At 36.3% G+C, this 20,178-nt stretch overlaps 1 protein-coding gene across 1 annotated transcript in view; it reads left to right on the top strand.

The window, feature by feature from the left end:
- Nucleotides 1–18,609, top strand: part of bai (Transmembrane emp24 domain-containing protein bai) — a 39,883-nt gene extending 21,274 nt beyond the window's left edge. Inside the window, exons 4-5 of the mRNA XM_067087821.1 lie at nt 9,393–9,519; nt 16,196–18,609. Coding sequence (XP_066943922.1) covers nt 9,393–9,519; nt 16,196–16,317 — 249 coding nt within the window. The 3' untranslated portion in view covers nt 16,318–18,609. The remainder of the gene's footprint in view (nt 1–9,392; nt 9,520–16,195) is intronic.
- The last annotated feature ends 1,569 nt before the right edge of the window (nt 18,610–20,178 follow it).

The raw sequence follows: 20,178 nt of genomic DNA, 5'->3' as shown, positions 1-20,178 counted from the left end.
CTTCAATTGTTTTGTGTAGGTGTCAAGACCCCACCCACTTTCTGGGAAGAAGAGGAACAACGTAGCAAAGAGCTCAGTTCATTTTCTGTTGGCTCTCAATGTACACCAAGTGTTCTCTGCAGCCTTTCTTCATGTTTTTTTTTAAGTATTTTCAATAAATTGGTGAAGTATTCGAATTTTGTTGTGGCCTTCAATGATTAGTTGCTTTGTTAGCTATTTAGTCAACATTATTCTAGCTTTTTCTCATAATGTCAGACTCTATGCAGTGAGGGGTGCAAGACTAGATTAACGAAATCGCCATACGACTCTCAACCCAAGTGTGTTAAATGTAGAGGGCAAGAATGTAGTAGGGAGAAAACTTGCAGTGAATGTCAGGACTGGGATGATAAAAAATGGAAAGTGTTTAAATCTCATTTAGTCAAGCTCGATAGGGAGAAAAAGAGAAAGACGGCCTCTAGAGCTGAAAATAGGGTTAATCTAGAATCTGCTCCTTTGACTAGGCCAGCAGAGGACAGTACTGTCCTTTCATCACCAGTTCTTGCTATTTCTCCTATTCCTAGCCCTCCTACTACTTTACCACTTACTCCTGTTCCTGGTTCTCATGCTTCTGATCTCAATCCCATTGCCAGCCTCGAATCAGGCTATTGACAAGAGAGTTGGTTTCACACAAGGAGGTGCAGTCTACTTGTTCTCTCTTGGGTTTCTTGCCAGGAACGAGGATCCTTCCAAGCCCTGGCCCCGTTCCTTCACCATTAAAAACTTGATGGACATCCTTGCACTGGAGGAAGAAGAGAGGCTTTTATGTCTGGTAAGAGCCCTTGGATATTACTACAAAGGACTGAAAAGATTAGAGGGCCTTCTAGTCATCTGTGTTGCTCAGTTAGGAACCCTTCTCATCCAAAGTCGAAGAATGCTCTGGCATATTTTTTGGGGGACTTGGTTTCCAAGGTGCACACTCGGATTCAAGAGGATATCCTGTCTTCTTTTAAGGTGAAAGCTCATGAGGTCCGAGCTGTCGCTACCTCTCTTGCTTTTAGACATATGTCTCTCTCATCCATCTTACAGTCTACCTGTTGGGAGTGCAAGTCGGTCTTTGCAACTCATTACCTTCAGGAAGTGGAAACTGTATTTGAAAATTGTAGTACCTTAGGACCTTTATCCATGGCTGACATGGTGTTGGGAGAGGATGCATAGGTAGCTCTCTTTCCCTCCTCTATCTCCTTGCCTTGATTCAGGGTATTGAGTCCAGGGGGAGCCTGGGGTACACTGTATCTGGAGTACCCACTAGTTTTTAGTGGTTTGGGTGTGGTTTTTATTACAGTGTAGGTGATAGTGTTGTCTGATTTTTATTCTGGTTTTGCACCCAGGGCAAGGGCACCTTTTTAAGCTTTGCTGACTGTCAGAAACCTTCCTTCACTGCAAAGTTCATACTAAAGTAGGGGATACTCATGGGTATGCCACCACGCCACTATGGGTTAAGATGAGCACCTGCAGTAGCTCTCTCACCAGGTAAGGAAACAACAAGCATTGTATCAATGCTAGCAACTTTTCTATTTCAAAGTCATTACTTTTCTTATTGTTTTGGAGTAGAATGTGTCCATGTATCCCACCTCCTGCCAGTGTGGATTCAGCTATAAAATTACTTGGTTAAGTTACTTATATGAAAATGTAATTTTCATAGTAAAATTGTTTCATATATACTTACCAAGTAATTATATAATCAGAGCCCTCCGTCCTCCCCTCGCATGGACATCAGGGCATAAATGAATTGAGCTTTTTGCTACGTTGTTCCTCTTCTTCCCCGAAAGTGGATGGGTTCTCGTCACCTACACAAAACTATTGAAACACTACTGTGAATTTTTAATTTTTAGGCTGCTGTGGTTGAAAACCTATAGCTATATAATCACTTAAGTTATGTGAAACTTAATTTTAATATGAAAATAACATTTTAAAAGAAAAGTGTGTAATAATTATTAAAGGATACAGCATGGCTTTCATTCTAAGGGGCTATCCCTTAAGTACAACTGTTCTAATTGATCTCTTGCTATTTTACTGCCCAGCTTAATCTTTGTCATGCTCTATTGTTCCACCTTCAGTTAAGATGAAATTCTTGGGTCCAACCCAGTGAGAGCCTAGTAATGTAACTCGATATTCTACTTTAATTACATACTCTGAGATGATAATCTTTTGAATTAAGAGTAGGCACAAAGTAGAACAAGTGTGTCATCATCCAGCAGACATAGTTCATTCAAATAGATTGTTTCCTGCTGAAATGAAGTCCTTGATTGTAAACAGTGTAATGTAAAGAATACATGCATATTATTTTACTGTTATAATGAGATGTCACCCTATGAGACTTAAACATTATTTGTGATATTAATTATTTATTTCTTTTCACACCTGTTGTCACAGCAGAGGGTTGTAAGTTGCATATTTTTCCATAGAGGTGCTGCTGCAATGCTTCATTGAAGTGATGTACTAGCTAAATGACTCATTTGAATATTGTAATGTAGGGGATACTGTCTTTAGTTTTGCACCCATCCAAATACTGTTTTTCTCTTAAAGACTTTGTTTTCTTAATTCAAGTGACAAATTCATTTGGGGTAAAGTACTGGACTGAAGGGCTTGTTTTATAAGTGGTTTTACAACGTAGTTTATATCCATGTATGGGGTTCAGGGAGTAAAGAAGAGAGAGAAAGAAAGAAGAACGCGGTATAGCTAATAATAAATGAGTTTTATGTTATGAAGAATAAGTGCCTGTAACAGTCACTTTACTGAAGCATTTGGTGGTTCTGTTTTGCAAAGTGTGTGTGTGTGTGTGTTTATTGCCATTATTTACTAGATTTTAACACAGCAAAAGGCTTCACTTACCCTCATGAAAAACTTCTCACCATTTTACCATTCAAGCTTGTTTGAAATACTAGATTTTTTGTATCTGAACAGGCTGGAATGCAACTTTGTGTGTGAAGTAGCTCCAGTTTGTAATTTGTTTATAGAAGTTAACAGCATTATGTGAAAGTTACAACTTATTTAGTTTTTATGATGTTTTTGTGATTGACACAAGCATCATTGTACCATGATGATGCTGCACTCTTAACTCACTGAAATGTAAATACAATGCCTAAGCAGTACCTAAGTGTATGTATGCACTAACATATTAAAGCCAACAACTGCTACACCTACAATACACTTTCACTCTGTACATTAATATTCACCATTTGTTTAACATTAATATTCAGCATTTGTTATTGTTTGATTTCTTACTCATTTTTTAACAATTTCTTTGATTTTCTGTTTTATACTAATTTCTTATTGATTCTATATAGAATTTTAGGTCCTTACACTCTAAAAACCACTTATTTTGCTAGTGATGTACTGCCAGGATTATGTGGTGTTAGCCATAGTAATCATCAATTGAAAGGTGAAGTCTTGTCTTTTCTGGTGGTTAAGGGAGCCAGCTGGTTTTGAGGTGAAAATCCATATTTGTTGGGATATAACTGCAGTATTTGCACCAAGAATAAAGTACATACTTATCAATTTGATCCTAAGGAATCTATTTTGTGACTTCTTTTTTTGCCCTGTAAGCTAACAAAAGTTATAAAATACAGTACTTAATCCCTTCTATTAATTGTTCTGCATGAATTAATATAGCACAAAGCCCTGTAATGATCTTTTGAACCAAAGAAGTGAGATCTTTTAATTTTGTCATTTGTAGCTTAAAAAAATGGCCAAATTTCAGTCTTTTTCAGATGTAAATAACAAATATTTGATGCTGTCGTTTCGACAAGTTGAGACCTATTGTGTTAAACCTAATGGGGAACTAACAGTGTGAAATTATTTAAGTTATAAGATGGAATTAAGGTGGAGCATCCTGACTGTGGGCTGTGTTCCAGCGTTACTTGGACTAAGATTTCAAGTTTACTGAGCTTTGCTATGCTGTTGTTGTCTAGTATCAGGGGGAAAGTTGCTGTTAGTCAGTTTTGAAATTATACATAACAAATATTCTACTGACCTAATATAAATCATACTCTTCAGTTTTTGTGGATAGTTGTAGGAAATCTTCCAAAATTACAACAAAATGTAATATATTACTTCATAATCACATTGCCATACCCAATTCCTAGCTACTGTATATAAATAACTTGACTTGTAGCCTCCCCCCCCTTTTCCATTGTTGATACTGGATGATCCTGTAAATCTCTTGAGGTTTCCTTCCCTTTTAATTGACCAGTCAGTTCCTGCAGTCCACTCTGGGACTTCTTTTGCCAGTTTTCCATCTCGCTTGTGAATACTACAGATTAAATGCTATCTGGATAGTTTTACATATTGATCAGTGAAATCCACTCCAGTTACTTCTATTATCCTCTCTATCCTGCTACTGAGTTTTTAATGATCCTCTATATCCTGCCACTGAGTTTTTATGTCCTTTTTAAGACTTTTGCATCCAATATCCTTTTTAAGACTTAAGCAACATCCTCTCCATCACAATGTAAGACTAGGACTTGTATCAAATATTGTATAACATTGACTTAAAAATCAGTATTTTATTCCACATAATTTTAAGTATTCCAGTTGCCCACCCTGTTTTCCTTAATTTTCCTTCAAATTTGCTTTCTAATGATCCATCATTTAAGACCACCGTACCTAAATACCTTGACCTGTCAGCTACTTTCATGGTTTCATCTCCAAAATACACACCTTCTAGGGTTCTGCACTCTCATATTAGTTACTGGATTTTGATTGGTAAACAAAAATTCATACTCTCTAAAAAAATCTGATGCCAGTTGCAGTTCCTCATAGCTTTGCATATCAGTACCATGTTGTCACTGTGGTCAAGATTCAATAGCTTCTTATTTTCTTTCCAATTAACACCTGCATTTGTTACAGCAACAACTCAGTATGAAATCCATGACCAAAAGAAACAAAAATAGGTAGATAGTCACACCCTGCATCATAGTCTTATCCTAAAATCCACAACCCACTTTTCCATTAACTCTGACTGTACCAAGATTGCCTTCAAGCAGTTTGGAAATATCTACAAACTAAGGAATCCCTTAAATCTCAGGATCAAAAGTAGTGGTGTATGTGAAAAAGAATTGTATTGTTTTTCAAAATATAAAAAACATACAGACTTATGTATAGATGGCAACAGGAGCAGTACCTAATCACCCATATCTCTTCTTGGGAGCTTTCAGGGGAGCTCCAGTCTTGCTCGACACTAGCATAACTTTTTTGAACATGATTTATTATCTTTATATGTAGATCATACTTATATGGAATTGCAAATGTTTCTGTGGTTCTCTGCAGTGAGACAGGTTCTTGAATTTCCAAGTGCCAAGTAATGATGTTGTTCAGGCTACCAGATGAGATATGAGCACATTGCTTTCCTATTGCATGACAGTGCTGGATCACTGGTGATTCTTCATGACAGGAATGCTTCCCTCAGATTTCAACCTTATATCTGTTTTCATTGGGACGAAGAGTGCTTACCTTTTTGTGCTTCAAGGAAGATCCAAAGAGAACAGGTTTGCATTTTGTGAGTACATATACATTTGACTACTGTACTATTGTTCGTATTTTGGCCACCCAGTGTTGTAAAGGGGCCCAAAATTCCATTTATTAGTTGTAAGTTAGTTATAGAATAAATTAATATAAAGGACAATTTAGTCTGAATAGCCTTACATATTTTCACTTGAAACCAGCTGCCTTTGCTTTATTGTCTTTAGGCCCTATGTTGGGTGCCAAATTATATGTTGGGGCCAGATGACAAATAAAGCAAAGGCAGATGGTTTCAAGTGAAAATATGTAAGGCTACTCAGACTAAATTTTCCTTAATATTTATTTATTTTATAACTAATAAATGGAATTTTTGGCCCCTTTACAACACTGGGTGGCCAAAATACGAACAATAGTACTCAAATGTATATGTATACACAAAATGCAAACAGTGAAACTTTATATCAAAACAAACTACCACATACACACTCAGTCACACATCAACTTCTACTACTTAATGATTAGGGACTAAACACAAGCAACGAAATATGCATATCAAAAGAATTACCCTCTACGTGCAATTCAATATAAGAGAATAATACAGCAACATATACAAACTAGATTAGACAGACCATGTAGACTTATATGCCCCTTCAACCTTAGGGTCTTTAATCCAGACAAGAGAACACATAGATATGTATGTATTTCCCTTTACAACATTAGGGCTCTGTCTAATCAAAGAGAAATGCTTATCAATAGCAATAATAAGATATAGTCCACCGCAACAATAGTTATCAACCAGATACATGGACATACAACAATCGGATTAAATACTGCAGAACAAATCAAAATAATAATAAAATAATGTGTAAACACTTAGTTTGTCCAAAAGATCAATAAGATACTCAATACTCAAGTCTGTATGAGATCCACTAACAATATGTAAACAGAAGCCACTTCGCGCTTAAATAAAGGTTTTTATAAGGGGGAGAAGTCACTTATTCACACAAATTGTTCAGTAGCAGACTCCTGTAAAAGAAAAAAAAACATAACAAAAATAAATAAATAGAAGTAAAAAAAATTTTATGACTAATTTGTTTCAAAAATACAAATCAGTCTCTATACAAAACCCTATTTCAACACAACCCATTACTTTTTCTTTTGTTTTTCAAACCCATTACATTCCCCCCTCACTAAAGAAATACTTCCTTCCCTTATCATACTAAAAAAAACAACTACCACACAAGGACTAGTTGATGCATTGCTCCTTTTGTCCGTAAGTGTTCTGCGTGATGATCACTATGGACTCGATTCCAGAAAACTGCATAAAATGTATAGATTATCAATATAATATTCCATACTCAGTTATCTTTTCTGGACCATGGTGCAGAAATATGAGCTTGTATAAAAATGTTTCATTATCATTGCAATACATGTATGTCCTGATTGGATGTAGTTGGTGAGCAACATCCAGAATATATGTGCTGAAACCCTAGATGTTCATGGAGATCTTTTAAGGTTGTACTGGTTCTTATTACAAACTTGACATAAACAAGTTGGATATTGGTTCTTATTACCAGCTTTATTATTCCTTGTTAGACAAGAATAATGACAAGCTGCATGTTTCCTCTTATCCAAAAATAGACATGGCTGTAGTAAAATGAGACATTTGTACATTTAAGTGATATTCAGATGTTTTGATTAATTTAAAAAATTCTTGTACTGAGAAGGGCCTCCTCTTGACCCTGATTGATTTTGTTCCTTGTGACTACCTCTGACTACTTAGGCAAATAATGATTGTAACCTGGTGAGTAGGGGCACCCACTAGTGATGGTTACTTGTCAAAAAGAAGACTCGATGCAATTTTTCAATTGATGACACTATTCTTGACTGTCGGTATTCCAGGCAGTATAGCTAAGTAAAATGAGATTTGTCTATTGAAAAAAGAAATACAGTATTTGAAACTTAAGATTTTTGAATGGCTTAATTTAGTGCATTGTTATGCTGCTTGTGGTTATTACTTTTCATAATTTTTTCCTTGAATTTTTATAAACCATTTTAGTTATTGCTGAATTACAAATACAAGAAGATAGGTTCTCCCCAAAATTTGCCATCAGTATTTGATAAATTTTATAGGTAAGCTTAACTATGGACCAGGCACAGTATGTGAATAATCCATTTCTTAATACTGGTTCGAGCAGACTGGATGCCATGTAATTATGTAAAAATTGGATTGTCATTTTTTTTAGTTTAGTACAGGATTTATTATTAGTTTAGTACAGGATTTATTATTCTCATTGAAATTCGAGTCAGAATTTTATTGGCTATAAAAATGATAACTGTAATTAGACTCCCTTGATATTCTTTAGGAATCAAACTCATTGTAGTTGTCACATCTTTACAGCTTGTTTTTATGTGTTCATTTTTTAAGTAATTTCCTGAATGTTAGTAATGGAAGGCAAAATTTTGCTTTCCATCTGTAGACTCAGAATTTTATGAATTTAACCCGATTTTCATCTTGTTGTCTGCTGTGAGATAACTTTTACAAGTATAAAGTGTCCTCAGAAAGAGGTTTTTCTACTAGATACTTTTAAGAATAAAATGAAACTAACACTTGATTGCATACTACTAATTATGCTGTTGTGCTTAGTACATTTATCATAGTCTACTTAAGTAGGGATATATTTTTATATTGAGGGAGACAATGATTGTTCTGTAATTAGTATACAGTAGTATCAGGGAATTCATTCTTTGACTTTTTGATGGGCGAGTTACATCATATAGAAATATTTTGACTAATTCAGGCCTTGTCTTATGGATACCTCAGTTTACATACAAATGAAAATGAAAGTAGGATATAATTGACATTTCTTGTCAAGATTGTAATCATATTTCTGTTTATGATGGACACTGGTTTGCCCGCTAATCATTCTTGTAATGCTTTTATTTTGGCCTGTAGATGTGCTGAAGGATGCTTCATGAGCATATTTTGGGTTTTATTTGAGTATTAGGTAGTGTTTTAGATTTGAAGTTAGAGGTACCTATTACCTCACTGGATGTTTCCAATTCATTGAATAACAGCTGAAGATCATAGGAGTTAACATCTCCCTTGGGAATGAAAGTTTACCAAAGTAAATCAAGATATTTATTCCTTGTACCTGAAATACTGGTTATATTGTTTAAATGCCAGCCTCTATTCTACAGGGGGTGCCCTCCTCCCAATCCTTCTAATGGATACACTCCTTTGGTCTACAAGCAGATGTTGAAAGCAAATAGTCTGATTAATGGGAGGGAAGGGTCACACCCAGTGTTATTTAGTGGATTGTTTGGCTGGTGTTACTATTAAGAGAGTATCTATATTTTTTATTGGTGCAAGTGGTCACTTGAGGCCAGAAATTACCTAAGAATTTTGTATTTATGACAATGGAAAAGTGCATATTTTTGTTATGATATATAATGTGACCCATTTAGTAGTTGTAAATAAGCTTAACTGGAAATGGCATAGAGCTATTGGTACAGGGATGCTTTCTGCAGTTTGTTAGTAGTGTCTAGCATTATTATTGTATTTTTAATTTTCTTATCAACTTTAGCTCCGTTTCTGTATTACCATATATTACCATATATTCATCATTAATTTGTTTTTTGCTTTTTTTTTTGTTGATACTACTAGAATGAGGTTTATATCATCTTACAAAAATGTTACATCGTTAGATGTTATTGATGTCTATTTGGAAAGAGGAAATATGAATTGTTTATTAAGACTGATTTCCATGCAATTTGCCAAAATAAACAAAAACATGTCACCATGTCTTCAAAAATAGGAACACACTAGCAGGTTATAGTAAGCAATCGAGTTTTGTTTTTCTTGTTTAATAAAATGCTTATTTATTTTATAGTTGGGTGAAGCAGCCAAATTAAAACCACTTGAAGTAGAGTTGCAGCGTCTTGAGGACCTTAGTGAAAGCATTGTACAAGATTTCTCATACATGAGGCAGCGTGAGGAGGAAATGAGAGACACCAATGGTAGGTGGTGGTAAATTTAATACTGTATATAATTCATTAACAAAATCTGAATAAAAATTTTCTTGTGTGGTAATGCTCTGTGGAGTCTGATAACATTGTTGTGAAATGGAATGGAATTGAGAACTTAGGCCAAAGGCCAAGCACTGGGACCTATAAGGCCATTCAGCGCTGAAAAGGAAATTGAGAGTAAGAAGGTTTTAAAGGTGTAACAGGAAGAAAACCTCGCAGGTATAGTATGAACAGTATTGTTAGAAGAGGGTTAAGGAAAGTAAATTGGAGGAGAATATGAAAGGGGGTACAGTAAAAGGAATAAAAGGGGTTGCAGCTAGGGGCTGGAGGGATGCTGCAAAGAACCTTAAATAATGCTTGCAGTGCACCACACAAGGTACACTGACTGCACTACCTCTTACGTGGGATACGTTTTTGTGGACTGAATTTGATTCTGTTAGCTTGACTGACTAGTATACAAAGCATTTAGCTAATCATTGCATCACATGCTCCTGACCCTTACTGTGGTTGTCAGCATCAGAGAACATCTTTCTAGATTAATTATGAATACTTGTGTTTATTTAGTTGTTCTGTAGCTTTTATGGCTTTCGTTTCTTTCTTAACAATTCCAGACTCTTCTTCATTTATTCACTAATAAAATTCAAGTTCTCTAGTTGGTAAAAGACCTTATTAAACCTTACCTTCAGCTCAGTGGACGTACGGTTCTGGAAATTTTTAGGGTCTGGTGTTGCAATGAAATCCAGTTTATTTATCAGACTGGTCACTCTCTTTTTTTTACTCTTGCATATCTGATGGTTAGTCCACTTAACCAGGTCTTAAAAGCAGAAAACTTTGGTCAGCTCAAAACATTTTTTTTTTCTCAAAACAGTAAAAGTCAGAATTATGGTTACTTTTTTCTTTTGTTGCATGTGAACTTGGTATCAGTATTAGTGTAACAAGACCACTTGAGTCATGTTATAAGAAATATGTTTCTTGAAGGATTTATTTGTGTGAGAAGGTAAAAAGTAAGAGGGCCAAGTTAAAGAAGTTGGACAGTTAGTTAAGAAGAGACCAAACAGTGGCTGAAATGTACATGGCAGGAAGCATTGTAGCTTAAAGCTGGAAGGATGAGGTTAAATACCTCTTGACTCCACATAAGGCACTCTATAGGCTGCACCATCCTATTGGGGAAATATGTTTCAGGACTTGCTGTACATTATAATTATTATGTTTAAATTACTGCCAACGATACTTGACAAGTCTCGGACACATATTCATTGAGGAAATTTTATCGGTATTCAACATGTTGAATTCCATTCATATTCTCTTTCTTCCATCTTACTTTCCACCCTCTCCTAACAATTGATTCATAGTGCAATCTTCCATCTTACTTCCACCCTCTCCTAACAATTGATTCATAGTGCAACTGTGAGGTTTTCCTCATTTTACACCTTTCAACCTTTTTACTGTCAATTTCCTTTTCAGTGCTGAATGACCTGATAGGTCATAGCGCTTGGCCTTTTGCCTAAATTGTGTAACATATTGAATTGATCCAGTCATTTTAAGTTGTTGACATTTTTTAAACTTTTCTAAAATACATCTGTTGATACTTAGCAAAAACAAATTTGAATCTGATTAGATATGCTCAACTCACTTGAATGGAAGTGGAGTGTAAAATCGAAGAGAAAACTGTGGATATTGTTTGTATGGTAAATGCTCTATAAGTAGGGTTGAAAGAGAAAGTAATGTAGAGATATGATGTAGTAGTGCTAGGTCAAGTGGCTGAGCTATTGTGATAAGGCATTTCAGTGGTTTTTGCAAAGGAACAAAAATACTGTTGGTGAGCTGCCTTGGTGTGTGTGTATGAAGCTGCTGGTGATAGGGGAAGTTTTTGAATAGGGGTTCTTTCTTGGTTTAGCAGTTAACAGATGAATGACTGAATATCATCTTCTTTGGTTCATTAAAACCATTATACATTCCCAAAGTTACAGTTCCAGGCTTTACAGTCTTATCTGAGTGACAGGAGGTGAATGGTAGTGTCACAGTACATTCACCATGGGAACCTCAGGTACCCATCGTGCACCTTTTCCCTATTTCTGAGTCTGCACTGCTGTTGGGAGCTGTCCAGAATTCCCTAGCTTTCTTGTATCTACACAAGATGTCCATTTTCCAATGTTATTCTTATTTTTTCATCTTTCATTATTTAAGTCATCCTTCTCTTCATGTTCTATTCTCTTCTCCCCATTGGTAAATGGCAAAAGCATTGCCTACCTCTTCGTGGTGGGGCTAACTATGAGTAGTTACACATTTTTTAAAATTGAATTTAAGAGATACACCTCTCTGCATGATAAGTGATATTCAAATGTTTTTTAAATATTTTAAGGGTTTGTAGTAGATTTTTAAATTTGTCCCATTGCTAGTTAACCAGTGAGTGGTTAGGTTATTAGCTCTTTGTGTGTAGGTTTTTGTTTGCTCTAAATCTTCTTAATTTCTGAGGTTTCTCTTCTATAGTGTGAGTAGAGAATAAGGTGACCTTTTTACTTCGTCGCTGTATTTTTTGTATTTTTAGGTAATTTTGCTACTCTATATTTTTGTGGGCCTTCTTAATTAATGATTGTTTCCTTATCAATAGGTTGGCCATTTTATTTTGTTTCCTTATCAATAGGTTGGCTATTTTATTTTTTTATATTTGTGTTTTTTTCCAAGCACATCAGTTACATCTGTACCTGTCTGTAATTGTTACATAATAGTTTGTGATTTCAGCTGACTATGTGATATGCACTCATTCCTTGTGATTTCAGCTGACTATGTGATATGCACTCATTCCTTTAGAATATCATTTACTGCATATCATGGCATTGTGTGTGTGTTCTGTGTTTGCATGTAGTTTTTGCCAGTGGCATTTTTTCTCGACTCTTACGACCTTTCTGAGTGTTGTGCTTTTGTTAGGAGAGTTGTTTGTGTTTCACAGTACTGTTTTGCTGTACCTGAGCATTGTTTAGTGATCTTCCTCATAAGGTAGATCTCTGCTCTTCCTGTATGTCATCTCATGACAGAGCTCAGTAACCCTTGTGCAACAGCTTCTGTAGTCGTGTGTTTGCTTGAACTTATTTGTAAGATGTGCCATGAGTAGTTGTCTGACCACGGTTCTTTGCCAGGCAGGTGAAGTATAAGTAGATACGAGCCAGGAGTGCTGCTGCCTATGTAACGGGTTTGTCTGCTTCAGTCTTCTCTTTCTTGGTCAGTAACAAAGTTCAGCCTCTTTGGCAGCATTTGAGGAGCACCAGTGTTCAGATGATGATCCAGCAGTCCAAGCCTTTTCACCTGGCCAGTCACTCTACTTGCTCTTTGTTTGTAATAGAAGGTTTACGATTCACAGGATTGATCATCATGATAATGTCACTCCTCTTCTACAGAGGCAGTAGCAGAGATGGTTTCAGCTTCAATTACCCCATCATTGGTCACCTACTTTGCTGATGGAAGGAGTCAAGGTGCTGAAGGGCATTGCCAAGGCCAGGAGGATGATGTCATTTGGCAAGGATGCCATCCTTTACATTATTGAGGAAGCAGGACACATTCCTGAAAGAGCTCTATGGCCTCCTGAACCTTGTACATCAAAGACCTGAGGGCATCAGGTCAGCTTAACCGTATTCTGTTCCTAGAGAGTGGGGTCAAGAAGTTCAGACAGGCTTACTTTATAGCACTCAGAATTGAGATTTTGAGTATAAGGAACATTTCTTCCTTGTCTAGGCAACAGTTTACCCCAACAGGTGTCACTGGTGAGGGTGCCTCCATTTCCAAGGAGTAAGCAACAGGGGATGCCCAGTATGCCTCCTAGACATTCTTATCATCCCAAGCCTAACAAGTCAACTGAAATGAGAAGGCAAATAGAGTTGATCTTTCAGCCCAGAAAAGGCAGCAAGCTTAGAGAGAAAGTCCTCTTGGACTGTTCTTCCTCCATAAGGAGCCTGTTTCTAGAAATGGTCGCAATCATGGTGGGAGTGGAGCCATTGGTTTTGGAAATTTTTAGTGTTTTACTCTTTCTGGAGATTAGTCCCCAGTATTTTCACAACCTGAGAGAAATTCCAGGCCTTTGATAATTGGGTAAAGTGGTGTTGCAGTAATAGTTCTGGATGTCTCATTTAACACTAGTGGCAGCTTAGTATTGGCTACAACAGCAGCAGAATTGCATTTGCTGTCATATCAAGTTTGTCAACACCTAAGACTCCATGTCAGCAGATAAAAGCTGGACCTACTGCATTCCAAAAGGATAGGAACATGGACATAGAAGCATAGTTGCTTGAAAGAAGAAAAAATCAGGCGATTGTTCTTATACCAGGAGTTTTCACACAATCCATTTACACTGGCTAAGTTGTGGCAGTCCCTAATTAGATATTTTTTTGTCGCTGGTTGTGTGTGCCTGCATGAGATGGAAGGTAGTCCAACTGCAGCTTGCAAGGTTTTGGTTGGGAGTTTGTCAATCAAATAGTTATCTGGTAACAACCTTGGACTTTCGTAAAAGATTTTCAGACATAGCATACCCCAGTTACTTGTTGATGAAAGAGCAACTGAAACCTCTTTCCCAGATATTGATGCTCATAGATACATTGTGGTAGCTCTGTCACCTGTTGGTAAGAGTTCAGCTGGAACCTTTTTCTGTCCTCAGATATTGTTGTTCACAGAAGCGATGTTACCATTTAGGAACAACCTATTGGACCACCAAACAAGAGGTATTTTGTCACAGGACAGGAAGCAGCACACAAGCGTCTTAAGACTATAGCTTTTCTCTTAAGTAGACAAGTATTCACCCCATGCTTGGCAGGAAAGGTTGTGGATGTAATTTTCTACAACCTGACTGATGGATTGTGAAAAGTCAGTAAAGCACAGTATCTGAAATACTTTGTCAGTTGATGGAAATTGTTTGGGTGAAGGCATTGTTGGCTTAGGCTCCAAGCACATGTGGGGCACACCACTGGGGTTTTTTCATGCTAAGTATGAAGCACAATCTTCCACTCTGTTTAGCCCAACCAGACCAAACAGCATGGAGGATAGACTCAGTGGTAGACCCTTGGGCAATTGAGGATCTTTGTCTGCAAGAGCAGCATTTTGCAGACTTCCTAACAATGTTGGTGAACAGGTTCAGGAAGATTTAGATTCTGTGGCAGGCTGCTTGAGATGTCATAGCTTCATGCTTGTAGGTCATCCAATGAGGTCTTTACCTCAAAGAAGTTTTGGAGGAGGCAGCTACAACCATCATATGATCCTGTAGGTCTTCAACCAACAAGCTTGCAGGTAAAGTGGAGTTAATTCATAATTGGTTCAGTAAAGGGACATTAATGTGGTTTACTGTTCCAGTGATTGCTGGTTTTCTTTTTGTTTCTTTGGTGACATAAGAAGTTGCCTATCTCTATTATTAAGGGTCTGCCATCTTGCAGGTATCTGAGGTTTGCTGGCTAGGTATGATTTGTTCTGTGGATGGAGAGAGACCTTAAGGGTCAGGTAAGCCTCCTAATTGGTTTTTCTCTATGGTCTCAAAGAGCCTTACCAAGCTTCCATGCAAACCATGTCAGGACATTTTAATACCAGATATTACATTGAGTAGTTCTTTCTACTGGATTTTTATCTTCAAGACTCTCAATGTGATTCACACACTGTCTAGGTAAATCACTCACAATAGTGGTTGAACATCAGTAGACCCAGGTGATAGGTAGCCATGAACTTTTTGCAGTACCTTCTGCTTGTTCAGGGTGCATTGACACCAGCCTGTATATCTCCATAGGACAATGCAAGAAGCCTTCCCACATGAATGGCAATTCCGTCATTCATATGATTCAGGTATTGAATAATACTAAACGAGTTTTTTTTTTTTTTTCCTTAAACCCATCAAGCATTTAGTTCATTCTTTTTATACAAACCCATCAAGCATTTAGTTAATTCCTTCCTCTCGGCCCACTGATCTTGCAGCCCAGTGCCAGACCACATAAAAAGTAAGGAATGCAATTCACGAGTTCTTGTGGGTCCAGGCGATGCTTGGGAAAAAAAAAAAAAAGTATCATTCTGTAAATTAGAAGACAGTCAAGTTTGGGACCATTCAAGACTATGAAAGCGGGCCTGAGTCGGGGACCATTCAAGACCATGAAAGCGGGCCCTCGTAGGGGGTTAGTCCCATCAGTGCACCTCATGCGGTGCACTTTGCATCACTCTTCGGCTCCTAGCTGCAACAATTGCATTCCTTTTACTGTACCTCCATTCGTATTTTCTTTCTTTCTTCCATCTTAATTTCCACCCTCTTCTAACAATGTTTTCTTCCATCTTAATTTCCACCCTCTTCTAACAGTGTTTCATAGTGCAACTGTGAGGTTTTCCTTCTGTTACACCTTTTAAACCTCTTACAGTATTCTCAGTTTTCCTTTCAGTGCTAATTGACTTCAAAGGTCCCAGTGATAGGTCTTTGGCCTAAATTTTATATTCTGTCTATTCAGCACTGATTGACTTCAAAGGTCCCAGTGATAGGCCTTTGACCTAAATTTTATATTCTGTCTATCTGTGAAAGTTGGCATATAAATGATTAATGGGCAAGTATAAAGCAGCAACTTTTCCTCAAGTAATTGAATATCGATTTGAATTGAAAAAAAATTTATATATTTTTCAGAATATTTATAAACTGACAAAAATTCTTTCTTTTCAGAGTCAACAAACTCCCGAGTATTGTACCTGTCCCTGTTCTCTCTCTGTTGCCTCATTGGTTTAGCCACTTGGCAGGTTCTTTATTTGCGCAAGTTCTTCAAAGCCAAGAAACTTATAGAATAAGTAGTGAATGTCCTCTAGGGGACAGTAATGATTAAACCCCAGGGGTCTAGTTATGGTTTATTAACCCAAATGCCTGTGTAAAGAGAAAAAATAAGTTTTAGGGAAATTTCACTTCAGTTTAAAATATAGATTTCATCGACTAGATGGTATTGGGCCTAGTGTGATGTTGAAGGTAATTATTAAATGTCCAAGATGTATATATATTTTTGGTAAAGAATAGTTGCTTTCTGAAAGTTTATGTTGTAGTAGAAGATTATTTATGTTAGGAATGAACAATTTAAAGACAGATTTTCTTGCAATGGGGATGTTTGTATCTTAACTAAGTTTTTGTACCTTGAGAAATATTACTGATCAATTCTTTGAAATTATTTTTTATTTGATTCATTAAAAAGGCAGTGAGTTTCTCATTAAAAACAATTTTGAAAAAACTCATTGCTTAGTGATTAATAATGGATGTCTGAATGTTTTAAAATATTAGATCTTTATTTTGACTAACCATCATCAGTGTCCTGGCATCTCTGTAGTTTGCGCTGGATTAAATGCCAAGTTTTTCCACTTTCAGAAAAATTTGAGAAAATTAATGTATTTTTTGACATTAGAAAGTGATATGTAGATCAATAAAAAAAACTGTTAAACTTACATGCTAGAACTTACTGATTTATTCTGTCATGTTGTGAATTTTTATATATAAGGAAAAGGATGTTGCTCTGCTAAATTGTAGTGTTCTATAAAAATCCTGTATGCGAGTTGTTTTTGTGTGAATGTATTGCTGGACTTGATGATTCCTGAAGGTGACAACTTCAGCAAAATCTTATTTTCGCATTGGTAGCATTGTATTCCTTAAAAAACCAGTCTTATAAATGTACATGTATTTTTTAAATAAGACGCATTGCACAGATAGATGGGTTTCAGTATGTTAAGAGTTATTTTACCGAATGCTCACATAGACAGAGGGACTTTGGGAAATAATGATTTTGCAGGTTTTATAAAAGCTTCTTTTTTGAGCGTTGCTTTGCTGCACTTAAAACTTGCCTTCCATACACCAGCAGCAAACTTGTGCTTTGTAAGATGACCACCTTAGAGAATTTAAACTCATTTGACCAGGATTAAATAGGGGGTGAAGATTTACTCATATGCTTCAAGATATTTGCAAGTTGTTTGATACCTGTGTTGTTTGTCACTTATCTTGGAGTGGATCTTGTGCTAAGCCAGTGGGTTTAGTAATGCCATGTTTCTTGCTTGATCTGAAATGAGATATAAAATTAGTATAGTTGTTTTTTTTGTGTTTTGTTTTTGTTTAGCTCACACTGTCAATGAAAAGTTAGCACCTAGTTTGGAAGTAATTACTTACAGTGTAGATGATAAGGGTCTTGGGATAAATACAAAAAGCCATTTGTAGTTAAGGTTTCTTTAAAAACCACAATAAAAATTCACTTGAGTTGTAATGTAATTGGAACAATGAGTATTAGTGTAAGATTTTAAAATGTGAGCATGCAAGTGTTCAAAATAATGACATAGGAAAAATTTTTCATATTCTGTGTGATTTACTGCTTTGCTTGATAATGATGGATGAATCAGAAAGGCCTTGGTTACTTGTAAAAGCTTTTCTTTCCTGACACTGCTGTCCTTGTATAGTTAATGAAGAATTGTGACCCAAGATTTTGTCTTCATTGAGAATTTCATGGTTTCACATCAGGGATTAATTAATTGTTTATTTCGATATATACGTTTGTAGTAAGCCATATGTTTTCTGTTAAATCATAAGGAAAATGCCCTGGTGTTATCCTTGTTGTTGCTGTATTTAGTGAATATGAGTAAGAATTGACAAATATTTGAGTGTGAGGTTTTTGTTGATGCTATAATCGATTTCATTATTGAGAAAGAAGACAATATTGTTCAAAATTTTCTGGAATTTAAAGGCCATTATTTATTTCTTCAGGGAGCTTACAGAAATGAAAAGTCTTTTCACGCGGGTAATCCTGGCCCTAATGTTGTGAGCTGAAATCACAATTTCCCAGCACAGCTCAAATATAGGGTGTTATGTTGATTTAAGTTTATGCTCTCCATTCTCCAAACAGATAATAAAACTGTTGTTATTTGGGACTGGGAGTTCGAGTAAAGATTTTTTTTAAGGGGGTGGAAAGAAGATCATTGCCATGAAGCTCATGGGATATCAGTGGTAATCTTTTTATAAGATGATTTCAGCTCGCACAATTTTTAGGAAACATGAGTGTCTGTGAAACTGAGTTTGTCATTATAACATTGTCATCTTGATTAAATATTCATTTGTAATCTTTGCTCTATTATTGATTCCCATCTCTTGATGAGGCAGTATGCATAGCTTTAATTTAGAGTTTTAAAAATGGAATTTTATCGGCTAAATGATAAGAGCTGTCCTTGAGATTTTACTCTACTGATAGAATGCACTTAGTGTCTTGGAGATTAAAGGGAAATGATGATGCTGATAAAGCAAAAAAAAACTGCATCATCTTTGGTAAAAGGCTGAATTCTGGAATAATGAATCTGATAAGTGAATTAAAACAAATAAAACCCATTGTAGCCCAACTCAAGTTGGTCACACTCATTTCATCCATGGATATTTGAAGACCTCATGTTATTACCCTTGTTAGCATACAAGGCAGGTTTTGACTGGCAGTTTAATGTTTCTTTAACCAACACTGAATGTCTAGTTTTGGAAACAAAACAAATTTTCTAAACCTAAAGTTTTATTTAGGAAATTATCAAGATTAAAGCTGCCATTACCAACAGGTGTTTGCAGTGTCCCTTTGACCCTAGCTGCACCCACTTCTTAGCTTGATACTTTACCTTCTTTCCCACCTCCTTTCTTCAGTCTTGCTGTAGAACTTCTCTTAACTATTTTTTCATAGTGCAAATGTTGGGTTTTCTTCCAGTTCCATCTTTAGATCCTTGTACTCCATCTCCTTTGTTTTGGATCTCTAGCTTGTTGACTGACCACTCCAACTCCCTCTTTTCACTGTCTTCAGTGGTGAATGGCCGAAAGTGCCCTAGTGCTTAATGAATAAGTCAGATGTTTAAATACAGCACAGGCAGTCCTCAGGTCACGGTGGGTCCAGCTTTCGACGTTCCGAGGTTATGACGCTTTTCAAATATATTCATCAGAAATTATTTCCCAGCGTACAACGCATGTCCCAGGGTTATGATGCGTCCTACGCTGATCCAACGGAAGAAATATGGCTCCAAAACAGCAGAAAAATAAAAATTTGGAGGTTTTCAGATGAAACACTCAATAAAAATGCAGTTTGCATTATTCTCAATACATCCAGAGCATTAAAAAGTAAGGTTTTCTTAGGATTTTTGACAATTTTTTGGCTTACGACACAGCATAGGAACGGAGGCCCTGTCGTAAAACGGGGACTGCCTGTATTATCTGATAGTGAGGATAAACAATGATGATGATAGAGCAATCTCTGCCAATGCATGGAACCTGATGATAATGGTGATATGTATTATTATAACAACATTGTCTCTTTACACTTTTTACACTAAATAACTTAACTTTGGGACATTTTCTTCTGACTAGTTACTTTTCACTAATGGAAACAGCATTTTTATCTCAGTATATACATAGGACTATTACCTGTACTTATGTGAGTCTTGAGTGGCACACAAGATTATGTTAAGGTTCATAAATATCTCTTTGGCCTTACCCAAGTTGCAATCTGCCTATATCTGTTCCTTCTGATATTTATATCTTTAGCTATGTAAATTCTATAGCTCTTAACCTCACACCCAATTTCAAGTATATTTCAGAACCAGTCCTTCAGCTAAGCCCTGCAAGTCAAAAAATGCTACTTAGGGTTCTCATTAAATAAATTTGAT

Source organism: Macrobrachium rosenbergii, chromosome 44 (assembly GCF_040412425.1).
Source record: "Macrobrachium rosenbergii isolate ZJJX-2024 chromosome 44, ASM4041242v1, whole genome shotgun sequence".
NCBI classification, from domain to species: Eukaryota; Metazoa; Arthropoda; class Malacostraca; order Decapoda; family Palaemonidae; genus Macrobrachium; species Macrobrachium rosenbergii.
The sequence above is the reverse complement of the archived record's forward strand: the minus strand, read 5'-3'. Positions and strand labels throughout refer to the sequence as shown.